This window comes from Heterodontus francisci, chromosome 4 (assembly GCF_036365525.1).
Source record: "Heterodontus francisci isolate sHetFra1 chromosome 4, sHetFra1.hap1, whole genome shotgun sequence".
NCBI lineage: Eukaryota > Metazoa > Chordata > Chondrichthyes > Heterodontiformes > Heterodontidae > Heterodontus > Heterodontus francisci.
In genome coordinates, this window is record NC_090374.1 from 42,544,506 (window position 1) to 42,559,655 (window position 15,150).

Below are 15,150 nucleotides of genomic sequence, written 5' to 3' on the forward strand. Positions count from 1 at the left end.
ATTCTCTAACAATTTTCTGTAAAGCTCCAGCAGAAGGCTATTGAACTGAGTAAATATACTGAAATAGCTGTGTTGACCTGCTTATATATGTAAACACAGGACAAGAAAAAATCCAATCATATTTGCATCAAATTTAACAACTGATTTACTCTGAGAATTTGTATTTAGAAAATATATCTTGCAAACTGTACAGTCATTTCCAATTACATTAACAAAATTCTATATTTTATTTTTACTAAACATAAAAGTAAACTTATTTCATCAGATTTATAAGTTCCTCTTTAAGAAAGGGAAAGCAGTGACCATATTGTCTAAATCCAATTTCCACAAACTCTGACTCAATCTTCTGGCTAACCCATGTACCCAGCCAAGAATAGATATATCAACAAGGGAGGATACACAAATGTGCAAAAACTGCCCACAACCCCAAAATAGAAATAGAGGGGTCTACTATTAAAATGTTTACCTCTCCTTTCCCTTCACAGGCATTCATATAACTGCTCTATCTTCTGATATCTTCTGTTTTATTGGAGATTTCTAGCATTTACTATCTTCTGTCCTTAACTGAATCAAACTTTTTTCCTCTGAAATGGAAACCTACTCCCTCTAGTGGCTTAGGTGAGAACTGATAAAATATTGTGCGAGGCCGCTCAAAGGTAGCACAGTATCTGGAAATCACAGTTAAATACTGATGCCATTACCATAAAAATTTGCTCGTTTAACATACTTCTGGGTGTCTTTCTAGGCTACACAAATACTAAGAGCATACAACTCTCTAACTTTAGTTCAAATCTGAAATGTTGTTTACTAAATAATGATCTGGATATGTAATATATTCCTCCCAAAACCATCTAAAGAATGCAACCACTTGTATATTGCCATGACAGAAGCTTCAGAAGTCTTGGTTGTTTAAGCCACTAGTCATCTCTTCCAACACTCAGATGTGTCACATAACAAACAGAATGGGCTGAATTTTCGGTATACAGATGGGAAACAGAAGCCAGTATTGTTTGTGGGTCAAAAACCCGTTTCTGGGAGAAACTGATTAGGGTTAAGATTTTCAAGTGGGTGAACCCTTAATTGGCATGGAGATAGGTTTCCTGTCCAATTACAGGTGGTGGGCGGGCTCTCAAAGCTGGAGAGCCAATCAGAAGCCTTCCAGCTTCAAAGGTAAATAACTGGGAGGGCGCCTCAACAAGAAGGTTTAAAAGATGGAATAAAAAACATAAAAATCAGCTCGACCACCATTGTGGGGAGGGGGAGCCCCTCTACAGGGTGGCCTTTAGCTGTACCCATCACCTAGGCAAACAGGGAAGGCCTATAGGCCTGCCAGGAGCGTTGGTCCCCCCCAACCTGCCACTGGGTGCCAGCCTCCAGGGAGTTGATCTGACCCCCAACCCCCGCATCGGGAACCTGGAGGCCGACTGGAAAATCCCAGTTGGCCTCCTACACTCACCTTTAACAAGTCTAATGAGTCTAATTTCCCACCCACCTGGTGGGGGCAGGCAGTCTTTCCGAGCCATGACCTCATCTCCTCTAAAACGTCCAGTGGCAGAAATGGCGTCCTGCAACTGACACGTCACCCAGCGCTGATATTTCCAGGAACCGTTTCCCCACCCCCCCCACCCTGCTTCCATTGCTGCTATTGTGGCAGGGGGAGGCAAAATTTCAGCCCCATGTGTTTGCCTCTAAATGTTTGCTGGCCCACTATTGCTACTTGAGATGCTGCTGTCTGCTTGTCTTGTAAAAATAAATAAACTACACCACTGAAAATCTGAAATAACAGCAAATACTAGAAGTACATAGCAAGATGTGCAGAGAACACAGAAAAAGACGTTAGCATTTAAAGTGCAGAATCTTCATCCTAATTGGAAACCGAAGCTTTAAAGCTACCTGTGCAGAGCTCAATGCCCACCATTCGATCCGCACAGTTCTTTCTTTTTATCTTCAGCCAATCCTCCTCCTCCAATGCCTCTACTCTGTTGTTGCCCAGCTGACCAGGACTGGCCTCGCCTGGTTCCATTGTTATCTATTAAGTCATAGCCAGAAAATATCCTGCAAAGAGAAATATCCTGAGAGAAGTCAAAGGAGGTGGAAATAGCAAAAGGGGTTAATCCAATAGAGGGAGCCATAAAGAATGTAGGCGGAAACAAAGGTGGCAGAACAGCATGGTATCAAGTAGACCAATTTAGATAAGGGTGTACAACAATGAGTGGAAGACAAAAACAAGAAATGCTGGAATCAATCAGCAGGTCTGGCAGCATCTGTGGAAAGAGAAGCAAAGTTAACGTTTCGGGTCAGTGACCCTTCTTCGTCGAGTTCCGAAGAAGGGTCACTGACCCGAAACGTTAACTTTGCTTCTCTTTCCACAGATGCTGCCAGACCTGCTGATTGATTCCAGCATTTCTTGTTTTTGTTTCAGATTTCCAGCATCCGCAGTATTTTGCTTTTCCTTTGCTCTCCTTTGGTGAGGAGAGATTGTTATGAATTAGAAAGGTTAAGATCAGAGGAAAGAGTGAAAACATGGCAAACCGGCATCGTGATATGGCTAAAGAAAGGAGGTGGGGTCAGTTGGCATTCATGAGTTGTTTGAACCTCTGATTTTTATCTCTTATGGGGAAAAAATTGAGCAAATGCCACTAAAGAGACCAAAACATCCATGCAGAGAGGTTTGGACGAGGGCATAGACCATATGCTACATCAGCTTCTACCTTAATCTCAAATGTACATCCCAATCTTTATTTTGCTTTCTGCAAAATGTTTGAAAAGTGGAGGATAATCCATGCTTTTGACTTCCTGCTTTGCTGTCTGTTCGAATTCTTCAGTCTGATTGGCTGCTCCGCCTGCTTCATTCCGTTCCGGGATAGCAGAGATGCCCTCTGGTTGGCAGCAGAATTGAAATCGACATGGTAACAGGAGAAAGTTCCGCCAAATCTTTCTAGGCAGCTTTTTAACCAGGTCAGCAGCAAGCTGACTGCAAAATCCAGGCCATTTTTAAAAATTCATTCATGGGATGTGGGTGACGCTGGCCAGGCCAGCATTTATTGCCCATCCCTAAATGCCCTTGAGAAGGTGGTGGTGAGCTGCCTTCTTGAACCCTTGTAGTCCATGTGGGGTAGGTAGACCCACAGTGCTGTTAGGAAGGGAGTTCCAGGATTTTGACCCAGCGACAGTGAAGGAACGGCGATATAGTTCCAAGTCAGGATGATGTGTGACTTGGAGAGGAACTTGCAGGTGGTGGTGTTCCCATGTATTTGCTGCCCTTGTCCTTCTAGTTGGTAGAGGTAACATATTCACAGTAACATTATAAAATAATTGCGAGTTGTGCGCTGTTGCTGTGTTCAGCAATGCTTATTAGTGTTTATCTATTGCGAGGTGTCCGAGCGCACTTGCCATAACATTTCAGGTTGCAATCCGGTGAGTCTGGGGCAACTCAATCCCACCCACCCCGCTGCAGGCCCACCCACACGGGTCTGTCACCCTTGCTGTGCATGCCTTTGCAGGCTGCCTCCTCCTGCCTGTATATCTGTATGCCAGCCTGAGCTCTCTTGATGTCTCTCTGGCTCTCTCGCTGTGGCCAGCCCCTCACTGCCCGCCTGCTCCTCTTGTGCTCGCGCCGGTGCACACAACATTCCACAGCAGCACGTCATTGGACCATGGCGCAGGCGTAGCGGCGTAGCGCCGCAGCCTGGCGGAAGCGAAGCGGACTCGGTGGTTTGGGACAAGCTGGTGAGTGTGGGTGTGGCCGTGCAATGGTTAATTTGCGCTGCTGGGTTCATTTCATTGCAGTCGCTATTGTATGGATACAAAGCAAAACTATGCATGCAATTCAGTGTGAATTGCCAGATAACAATGTAGCTTATTATAACAAAAACTTCTGCCACATGTAACGTGTTAATTGATTGGCTGGCAATGATTGTTGAACCGTGCGAATCTCAGGCGCATGCTCACAAGCATTCATTACTCAAGCAAGGAATGACATGGTTTGGGTTCCTGGCTGCAAAGTAGGAATTGTGTGTGGTCCGGTTCACTACTGCGGGCTCAATATATGTTGGGAAGAATTTAGCCATTTGTTGCTATGCACAACAACAGCTTGCGTTTTAGTCAGCTCCTTTAACACTAAGAAATTCCCCAGGTTCTTCACAGAGGCTTAAAAAAAATGTTGATGCTTCCCCCACGAATATGAGGGAGGTGGGACACCAAATATAAAAAGGGTGGGCTTTCAGGAGGGGTAATGAGGAAGAAGGGTTCAGTTCAAGAACAACTTTCAGAGTGTGGGGCCTAGGTGACCTAAGGCAGGGATACCAATGGTGAGGTGAAGGGAGAGATTGATGCATAGAAGCTGGAGCTAGAGGACCATTTTTGTAAATGATAGCCACCATGTCTATATGCTGAGATTCACTCGTCTTTAGAACACAAGAAATAGCAGCAGGAGTAGACCATATGGCCCATCGAACCTGCTCCGCCATTCAAAACTGTCATGGCTGATCTTAGGATTCAACTCCACCTTCCTGTCTGCTCCCCATATCCCTTGATTCCCTAAGAACAAAAATCTGTCAATCCCAGCCTTAAATGCATTCAAGGATGGAGCATCTACAACTGTCTGAGGTAGAGAATTCCAAAGATTCACAACCCTTTGAGTGAAGTAATTTCTCCTCATCTTAGCCCTAAATGATCATCCCCTTATCCTGAGACTGTGTCCGCGTGTTTTAGATCCCCCGACCAGCGGAAATAATCTCTGTGTCTACCCTATCAAGCTCTTTGGAATCTTATATGTTTCAATGAGATCAGCTACCATTCTTCTAAACTCCAGAGAATACATTCTCAATTTACTTATTCTCTCATCATAGGACAACCCCCTCATCCCAAGGACCAATCTAGTGAACCTTCGCTGCACTGCCTCCAATGCAAGTACATCCTTTCTTCAATGTGGAGATCAATGTGGGCGGCACAGTGGCGCAGTGGTTAGCACCGCAGCCTCACAGCTCCAGAGACCGGGGTTCAATTCTGGGTACTGCCTGTGCGGAGTTTGCAAGTTCTCCCTGTGTCTGCGTGGGTTTTCCCCGGGTGCTCCGGTTTCCTCCCACAGCCAAAGACTTGCAGGTGATAGGTAAATTGGCCGTTGTAAATTGCCCCTAGTGTAGGTAGGTGATAGGAAATATGGGATTACTGTAGGGTTAGTATAAATGGGTGGTTGTTGGTCGGCACAGACTTGGTGGGCCGAAGGGCCTGTTTCAGTGCTGTATCTCTAAATAAAAAAAAAATATAAAACTGCACACATTATTCTAGATGTGGTCTCACCAAAGCCCTGTATAATTGTAGCAATACTTCCTTATTCCTGTACTCCAATCCCCTTGCAATAAAGGCCAACATGCTATTTGTCTTCCTAATTGCTTGTTGTACCTGCATATTAACTTTCCGCATTCCTTGTACAAGCACACCCAAGTCTCTTTGAACATCGACACAAATTGCACACCTTTTTAAAAAATTCTTCTTTTCTATTCTTACAACCAAAGTGCATAACTTCACACTTTCCTACATTATACTTCATCTGCCATCTTGTTACCCACTCACTTAACTTGCCCGTATCTCTTTGCAGCCTGTCTGTGTCCTCCCCGCAGCTTACCTTTCCACCGACCTTTGTATCATCCAGCAAATTTAGATACATTACTCTCTGTCTCTTCATCTAAGCCATCAATATAGATTGTAAAAAGCTGAGGCCCCAGCACAGAACCTTGTGGCACTCCACTACTTACTGCCTGCCAACTTGAAAATACCCTGTTTATGCCCACTTGTTGCTTCCTGTCTGTTAACCAATCCTCTCTCCATGCTAATATATTACCCCCAACTCCATGAGCCCTTATCTTGCCAATTAATCTTTTGTGTGGCACCTTATCAAATGCCTTTTGGAAATCCAGGTATACTACATCTGGTTTCCCCTTGATCTACCCTATTAGTTACATCCTCAAAAATCTCTAATAGACTTGTCAAACAGGATTTCCCTTTAGTAAAACCATACTGTGCTTTTCCAAGTGCGTTGTTAAGACTTCCTTAATAATAGATTCCAGCATTTTCCCAACAACGGATGTTAGGCTAACTGGCATGTTTTTTTCTCCCTCCTTTCTTGAATAGCAGTGTAACATTTGCCAACTTCCAGTCTGATGGTACCATTCCTGAATCTAAGGAATTTTGGAAAATCATATCTATATCATCCATTATATCTGCAGTTATCTTTTTTAGAACCCTAGGATGTAGGCCATCAGGTCCTGGAGATTTGTCAGATTTTAGTCCTTTAAGTTTCTCCAATAATTCTATTCAACTGATGTCAATATCCTTAATTTCCTACTTTTTAGCCCCTAAGTTACTGTCTATTTCTGGTATGGAACTTGTGTCTTCTACTGTCAAGACAGACACAAAATATTTGTTCAATGCCTCTGCCATTTCCTCATTCCCCATGATAATTTCTCCTGTCTCTGCTTTCAAGGGACCAATGTTTACTTTAGCCACTGTCTTTCGATATACCTATAAAAGCTCTTACAGTCTGTTTTTATGTTACTGGCTAGTTTACTCTCATTCTATTTTTTCCTTTTTTTATCAACTTTTTGGTGGTCCTTTGCTGGTTTCTAAAACACTCCCAATCCTCAGACTTAATACTCTTTTCTTGCAACATTGTAAGCCTTTTCTTTTAATCTAATACTGTCTTTAATTTCCTGACTGAGCCACAGATGGGTCTTTCTGGCTGAGTTATTGTTTTTCAAAGGAATGTATTTTTGTTGAACATTTTGAATTGGTTCTTTAAAGTTTTCCCACTGTTCATTTACTGCCATACCTTTTAGTCTATTTACCCAATTTACCTTAGTCAGTTCTTCCCTCGTGCCGATGTAATTGGCTTTGTTTAAGTTAACATGGAATTCCATAGTATTATGATCACTGTCTCCCAGTGGATCTTTTACTATGACATTGCTTATTAACCCTGCTTCATTATACAATATCTGAGATAGCTTTATCCCTAGTTGGCTCTACAACGTATTGCTACAAGAAATTGTCCAGAAAACATTCTACAAACTCATCTTCTAGACCACGCCTGCCAATTTCATTGTCCCAATCTATTGGAAGATTAAAGTACCCCAACATTATTGCATTGCCTTTGTTACAACCTCCAATAATTTCTTGTTTAATGCTCTGTCCAACGGTATAACTACTGTTAGAGGCCTTATAAACTACTCCCACCAGTGCTTTCTGATTCTTGCTATTCCTTAATTCAACCCATACTGAATCTACTTCATGATCTTCTGAGGCCAGATCCTTTCTCACTAATGCCTTTATGTCATCCTTTACCATTAGGCCTACCCCTCCTCTTTTGCTATTCTGTCTGTCTTTCCAAAATATTGCATACCCTGGGATATTTATTTCCCAACCTTGATCACCATGTAACCATGTCTCTATGATAGCGATTAGATCTAAATCATGTACCTCTAGTTGTCCACTAGTTCATCTATCTTATTGTGGATGCTTGGCACGTTCAGATAAAGAACGTTTAATTTCATTTTTTTGCTTCTGTTCCCTTCAATGACCTTATTTGCTGATGTATAATTTCTGTTAAACTCTCTGTCCCTTCCTGTACCATTCTGCTTATCTTTACCCACAACGCTATATTGTTCTGATGCCTTGGCCAGGTATGTCTCATCTATTTAATATTACAAATCCTAATGATTTTATTTACCAGCATTAGGATAGTTAGACTTCTGTGCTGGAGGCGTCAGGTGATTCATCCTGCCTATCCCCTATTTTTATTATGTTTTGTACATATTGGCCTGGATTTTGCTGTAGGAATAATGGTGAGGCTAACTGTTTATGTTTGTTTATTCCCTGTCCTTTGGGTCTCATTTTATTGGTGTATTTTTTTTTTCTTCTAGTTGGGTTTCTTTCATGTTCATCTCCATTCCACGACTGCTTTGCACATTTACCTCTCCATTACCCTGTACAGTGATGAATTAATGCTATCAAACATTGAGCACCTTCTCTTGCACTGTACCTTCAAAACCGAATGTCCCTCATCCAGTTGCCCTGAATGCCTTCTTCATTAAGTTATTGCTACCTGCTTCCTGATCTCTGATGTACTGCCTAGTTTTCCTCTTTTCCAGTGTGTTTGCCTTTTCCCTCTTCTGTCTAATATACTTCCCAGTCTCTTTTTCTGAGTCCTGACTGTTATGTCCTCCATCCCTCCTTTCTAATAGAGACTAGACTAGTTTCACCTCGAAGAGGAAGGACATTTTCCTCGCAGTACCATTCTTTGACTCTAACTGCGAAGCCACAAATGAACAATAGACAGGCAGAGGTGGAGATCAGATGGGAGAGAGACTAGGAAGGAAACCCATACAGCCATTTTGTAATTTTCCAGTTGTTGTATATTACTTTCTCAGTAGCCTGTACTTAATTAATCAATGACAGTTAGTCTGTCTACATTTCCACATCCAAGTAAAGAATATGAGACAGGGAAAAAATGGGAAGTAAGTTGAATTGGACTGTAGTTATTGGAACTGCATTTATTAATTGTGAATGACTATGTCAGGACCATTGGGACTGTTTCATCCATGAACAAAACAAATTAAAGTTTGATATTGTATTGAATGCTTTATAAATGATTGATCTAATCAGGATATTTTAGGAAAGAATTGTACATCTTTGTCCTCGTTGCTCTTCACACTGAAAACCTGTTTCACCTAAACATTTCTGAATATTTCCCCTGTACTATTTTTTCAGAGACAGCAAGGCCATCCAATACATCTTTCTTACCTTTCCTGTTAATTAAAGGAAAGCTTTACTACTACCTTGGAATAGTTCCCTTCACAGTGCTCAGAGAAATTATAACTTATTAGGATATAATTTGTAACTTATTGTTTTCAGTCTGACTGTTTAAAGGAGCAGTTTTGTGTAGTATGAGTACATTAATAACATCCCTTTAATGTGAAACAAAGTTTAGATTTGGCAAATAAATTAATTCAGTTATTTATTATTGGTGAAATTACTAGTGTTTTTAGTGCCAATTGACTAATTATATTTAACGCATTTAAAAAACAACTTCTGTGACAGTTACCAGCACCTGCCCCTCAAAAGAGTTCTATTGGTCTATTCTGGATAGCATTGGAGTTGAATGAATAGACTACACCATCCAAGATTCCTTTTTAAAGCAATAGTATGGGATAATTTTTAACAACTGTAGGCCATTGTCCTTTTCTCAGTTATGCGATTATGCAAGGCTTCACGGGCAGCAGACCTCAACCTCGTCAGTGTTAGGAGCCGAGGCAACCACATGACCATCATCGCTCAGTCAGGTTAAATTGTCTCCCATACGGTACTTGCTTTCAGGAGAGGGCACTGGATTGCGCTCGAGAGTGAGAGGCCTGATTGATTTTGCTTTTTTGCAGCCTGGTTCACTGAGGCCAATTGTAGTGGCTCCTAGAGGTTGTGCGATTGTCCATTTCGGCACAGAGCCTCACCTGAACCTGAGAACTTCATGGTCTGTCGGGATCAGTGTCACACCACGTAGTGCGTTTACCCACTGCACGATCAGAGGAGCATCACTTTGTATGAAGCTACCCGCTCATGATTAAACTAAAACGTAATGCACTTTAAAGTAACAGGAATGTTAATGGTCTAGCTATATACCTAGCATGCTGTAAGACAAAATCGTTTTTTTCTAGATGGCTTTACAATATAAATTCAAATTTATACAGCACAATGTGTTAACTTTCATTGCAACACTATACAAAATGCTTGTCCATTCAAAATATTTATTTTTTTTAAAGTTTGTGTTCACAGACTTGCCCCACGCTATCTTCAGGAACAGAAATTGTTTTTGACTCAAACTAATACATCAGAAAAAATGGACATGAACAAGTTGCAATGGAATCTAACACCAGATCAAGTCAAGTTTCAGACAGATGTTCTCATTCATAAAACCAAGCAAGTGTATGACAGTGTTGGAGCATTAGGTATTAAAGAAGTCACATATGAAAACACATTGAAGGCTCTAGCAGATGTGGAAGTTGAGTATGCTGGTAAGTCAGCAGAGAATAAATAAAATCACTGTGATTGACTTTGCCAATTTTTTTTATTCATTCACGAGATGTGGACATTGTTGACAAGGCCAGCATTTATTGCGCATCCTGAAATGCCCTCGAGAAGGAGGTGGTCAGTCGTTGCCTTGAATACGACTGAGTGGCTTGCTGGACCATTTCAGAGGGCAGTTAAGAGTCAACCACATGGCTGTGGGTCACACATAGAGTCATACAGCACAGAAACAGGCCCTTCGGCCCTTCGTGTCTGTGCCAGCACATAAGCCACACTCGGTAAGGATGCCAGATATCCTTCGCTAAAGGAGATTAGTGAATCAGATATAAAAACAAGAAATGCTGGAAATACTCAGCAGGTCTGGCAGCATTTGTGGAGAGAGAAGCAGAGTTAACGTTTCAGGTCAGTGATCCTTCCTCAGAACTATCAGATGGGTTTTTACAGCAACCCAACAGTTTCATGGTCACTGTTACTGTGGTTGTATGTGATTGCATACTAACATATCTGCAACTGAAGCTAGTAGTGCTCCAAGCCAGAGTGAAGTAACTTGGGGTAAGTTAAAAGCACTGTCTATGGAGGAGTTGAGAAAAATGGCTGAGCAGTGTGGGATCACTGTACGTGGCAAGGCTAGGAAGTCTGAACTCCTAAGGCTAGTGGCCAACTATTTTTCCCTTGAATCTGAAGAAGCAAAAACAGGGTTAGAAGCAGACCTAGACGGGGTACTGCTAGCAAAGATACAATTGGAACAGAGGAAACTTGAATTAGAGGAGAGGGAGAAAGAGAGAGCCTTCCAGAAGGAAGGTGAAGAAAATGAAAGACAGGAGAAGGAACAAGAGAAGAGAGAAAGAAAATTCCAGAAAAAATGCGAAGAAAGAGAGTTGAAATGGCTTGAGTTAACTGGGGCGACAGAGTAACCCCAGTGAAAGCATAGTGTCATGCAGGCCCCCACCTGCCAAGAATGAGGCATATTAATTTTGTCACATGGACATTAAATTTCAAATTGTTGCTGGGAAGAGGAGAAGGCCTGACACAAGGGGTTGCCAAGCCCGCTAGCAAGAAAGACATTTTTGCATATTAACAGACAGTATTTGTAGACAAAGGACCATTCCCTGACCCACCCAATACACAAAGCCAGAAGTGGTTATACCAGTCACGTGACTACCCTGCTGGCCAACTTGGGGAGTTTTGAATTGTAGAGACAGTGTTTGAACTGGCAGAAAGCTCTTTGCTTCTGGACTGGAAAAGACCTCTCGTGACTGGCTTGCCACAGCCTCTCCTGTCTGCACCCATCTTTTTCTCACTGAACTCCAAAAACCAACTGAAGACACATGAACCCCAAGAGAGAAAAGTCTCCTACAGTGAACAAGGTTTAAGAAGAATACTGGGCCCCAACGAAAAGCAAGACCATACCTTCAACAAAAGGACTCTGCAACGAGCTCAAAGCACAGTAACAAAAAACCCTCCTCTGAGATTGCCTCAAACTTTGTCACTTTATCATTTCTTCTGCTCTTTTCTGTCCCTGTCTGAATGTGTGTATCGTGTATGCATGCTAGCATGGGCACTTCGTGTTCCGTAGGCATTAACCGAATTAGAGTTTAAGTTTAATAAATTTCATTTTTCTTCTTTAAACCTAAGAAAGCCTGTTTGTGCTCATTTATTTGCCTTATAATTGGAAAGCATTGAAGAAGGATTCAGCAAGGGGGAGCTCAAAACACAGTGTGTTTAAAAGTAATCCCTGTTACAGTAAGACCAGGTGAAGGCTGAGAGGGAACCTTTCTCACTTGGTCATAACAGAAATTTGGCTAATATGGAGGAGTGTAATTCAGGGCTGGGTACAGAATTGTTAAAACTAGCTCATCTAATCCCAAAATTCAGTGAGGAAGATGTGGAGGCATTTTTTGTGTCCTTTGAGAAACTGGCAAGGCAGCTAAAATGACCAGCTGAAACCTGCTCACTTCTACTACAAAGCAAGCTAACTGGAAAAGCCCATGAGGTTTATTCCCTGTTGCCAGATGAGAGTTCATGAAATTATGAACTGACCAAAAATGCTATCCTCGGGGCATATGAATTAGTACCCGAAGCCTATTGCCAACAGTTTAGAACCCTCAGGAAGTAAGCTAATCAAACCTGTCTGGAGTTTGAAAGAAGTAAGCAGCTGGCTTTTGACCAGTGGCTGAGGGCTCTTAAAGTACAGCTCAACTATGAAAATCGCAGGGAAGTAGTTCTGTTAGAGGAATTTAAAAACTCTCTCCCACTCTGCATAAAGACCCATGTAGAGGAGCAGCGAGTTCAGAGAGCCTGGCAAGTGGTCGTTCTGGCTGTTAAAGTTTGCTTTAATTTATAAGCCGGATTCCCGGAGAGAACCTTTCCTAATCACCACCACAAATCCGAAAAGGACAAAGGGTAGGAAGGTGATATCCGCCCAGGCAGTCCTGTGAGAGAAAGGAAAGCAGGAGACATAGGGGGCCCTACTGCAGCCAAAAAGGAAGGTGCTGTGAGCAAGAGTGAGACCCGGAGACCTCTGTGCTTCCATTGTAACAAAGCAGGGCATTTAAAAGCTGACGCTGGAAACTAAAGGAAAAACCGGTAGGGTTAATCACCTGCTCAGTGAAGAAGACAACCTGATGGAAAGCACAGCAGAACAAGCTGTGACTTTAAAGGCTGCTACCTGACCCGAACCCGACGGGACCCGACAAGTGTCTGGTTCGGGTCGGATCAGACCCCTCTTCCGGGTCTGGCTTTTGGGCTCGGGTCAGGTCGGTTGAGTCCAGGTCGGGCCGACAAACACGGTAAGTGCTCTGCTGGTAAGTATTGAAATTTTAAAAAACACCTGAGCTGGGAATCTGGGACAAAACTGAGTACGCAGTGAGCGAGTGGTGTCACTATGATGTCATCACTCATGCGCTGCAGCTTCCTGCAGTTTCAGTGTCAGGAAGGTAAGTAAAGGGATACGTCGGGTCGAGTCAGAGTCGGGCTCCGCTTAGGTCGGGCTCGGGGCAAAATCGGAGGGACTCGGACCGGGTCGGGCTCAGGTCCGCTGTGGTTTGGTCGGGTTCGGGTCGGGTTCTTTTTCCTGACCTGAGCAGGCCTTTATGTGGCTTTAACTGTAGTAACAGTGAGACCCAAGAAGTCTACTGCTACAAGTGCAGGAAAATTTAATAGGATTCCTGAGGGTTATCAGGGTTTTGGGTCTGATTTCCACTTTTGTGCGGTATGATGGGCTTTATGACATAATGCACCATTAGAATTGTGCGTGTTTCCAGGAAATTCTGAATCGTTGTGTAAACCTTCTACTGGCGACATCATAAATTGCTTGGTCTTTAATATCATTCCAATCATAGTACTTCCTGTAGCTGGTTGGGATGGCAACATTAGGTAAAACAAACTTTATTTTGGAGAATGAAAGTTTATTGCAGCAATACAAAAATTCACTGCCTATTAAAGTGGTTTTACTAGAGTTGCAATGAAAGACTATCTTATTTAGCTCTCAGAATTGCATGGTAAAACTCTGAAACTTATTATTTCCTTCTCATACTTATTGTTCTTATCACGCACTTGGCTTAATGTTGCTTAATCTGAGCCTTAATTATCTTCCTGTTAATGAATTAACTTAAGGCAAAGGTTGTCAAGGTCTCAATTTTCACTTAATCTATTAAATTAGATGCAACTAATTTTAAGTCTGGTAAAGTGATACTTGTTTTCCTAGCTAGCAGCAATCATAACACTTCAAAGTATCGTGTGAAGTGCTTTGAGACATTTCTGAGAGGTAAGAAGGAACCATGTAAACATAAGTCTTTTACCCACTGCTTACAGTCAGGATTATAGAATATATTTTTTTTACTAAGTATCTTCCTAAGCTGCTGTACTAGTATCCATTTCGATGTATACCAACATCCTTGTTTCCTTTCTCTTTCAGTGGGATACAGCAATCTAACTTTTCTAAATCATGTTTCTCAGCACAAAGATGTGCGTGCTGCCAGCACTGAGGCAGACAAGAAACTTTCAGAGTTTAATGTGGACATGTCTATGAGAGATGATGTGTTTCAACGGATTGTGGCTCTACAGGTGAATGCTTTGACCAATATTTTAAGCACAGCTTAAAGCTGTACACAGACTTCAGTTGAAAGGTGCAACCTTATTATCTCTTAGTAACGGGTGGAAAGTGATAATTTTCTTTCTTCAAGTAAAAAGAATTCACTTGCATTGTGGGGCACTGAATCACATTGCTGCCTGGAAGTACGGAATTAAAATGGTCAGTTAGAAACCTGTGTCTTAGTTACGTAATCAATGGCCAGTCATTACGTACTGTCTGTGATTCATCAGCGGAATTGGTGGCTTAAATGTCTTCAGAGGTCAGGAGCAAGGAAGAGGTTAATTACCTCAAGGGGGAGAGGGGATGAACATAATGGATACATTTATTCAGCTTTTAATCTTAATAAGCTATGTTGTTTTATAAAGTAACAGCTAGTCCAGTTCATAAGCATTACTGTATTTTTTGACACTGTTGCACAGTGAGGTTGCTGCTTTAGCACACCTTGGAATAGCAACAGCTGAAACAAAGGAAGGTGGGGTTTTTTCAGAAACACGGGGGAATTTTTTACTGTCCCAAGGCGGGTTTGGAGGTGGGGACAGCATAGAATCTGGTAGGATTTGGCCCCCACCAAAATTAAGTCCAGGGCGGGAAGGCCTGTGAACGGCTTTCCCGCCCCACCATCAATTGAGGCCCCTAACTGGGCAATTAAGGGCCTCATCCCACAGCCGCCACAATTAGCCGTGCGGGAGGCGGCCCTGCCGCTGCGCGGGAAGCACGGCACGAAAAACTATGTGGACTGGTTCCTCGCTCAGGGGTGGGTGGAGGGGCCCCTTGTTATAAAAGGCATTTAGTGCTTGAACGAGGGGCCCGGCATCGGGAAGGGGGTGCCGCTCGCTGAGAGCCACCCCCCTGCCCTTGCTTTTTCTGGATGTCAAGACCCCTGTTGCCAGCACCAAATCCCAGCCACAATCTTCTTAAGAAAATGGCCTTTCCTGCAGTACAGCAGTGACAACACTAGGTGTCAGCTGTGGCTCAGTTGGTAG

General features: G+C 42.6%; 1 protein-coding gene across 3 annotated transcripts in view; it reads left to right on the plus strand.

Moving 5' to 3' along the window:
• Positions 1 to 3,495: 3,495 nt before the first annotated feature.
• Positions 3,496 to 15,150, plus strand: part of LOC137368653 (neurolysin, mitochondrial-like) — a 30,705-nt gene continuing 19,050 nt past the window's right edge. The window contains exons 1-3 of one of the 3 annotated variants that reach the window (XM_068028790.1): positions 3,496 to 3,729; positions 9,810 to 10,061; positions 13,991 to 14,139. In XM_068028790.1, the coding sequence (XP_067884891.1) occupies positions 9,887 to 10,061; positions 13,991 to 14,139 (324 nt within the window). In that variant the 5' untranslated portion in view covers positions 3,496 to 3,729; positions 9,810 to 9,886. Of the gene's footprint in view, positions 3,730 to 9,430; positions 9,623 to 9,809; positions 10,062 to 13,990; positions 14,140 to 15,150 lie in introns of those variants that run through there. The other 2 variants (XM_068028789.1, XM_068028791.1) reach the window with 2 other exon arrangements.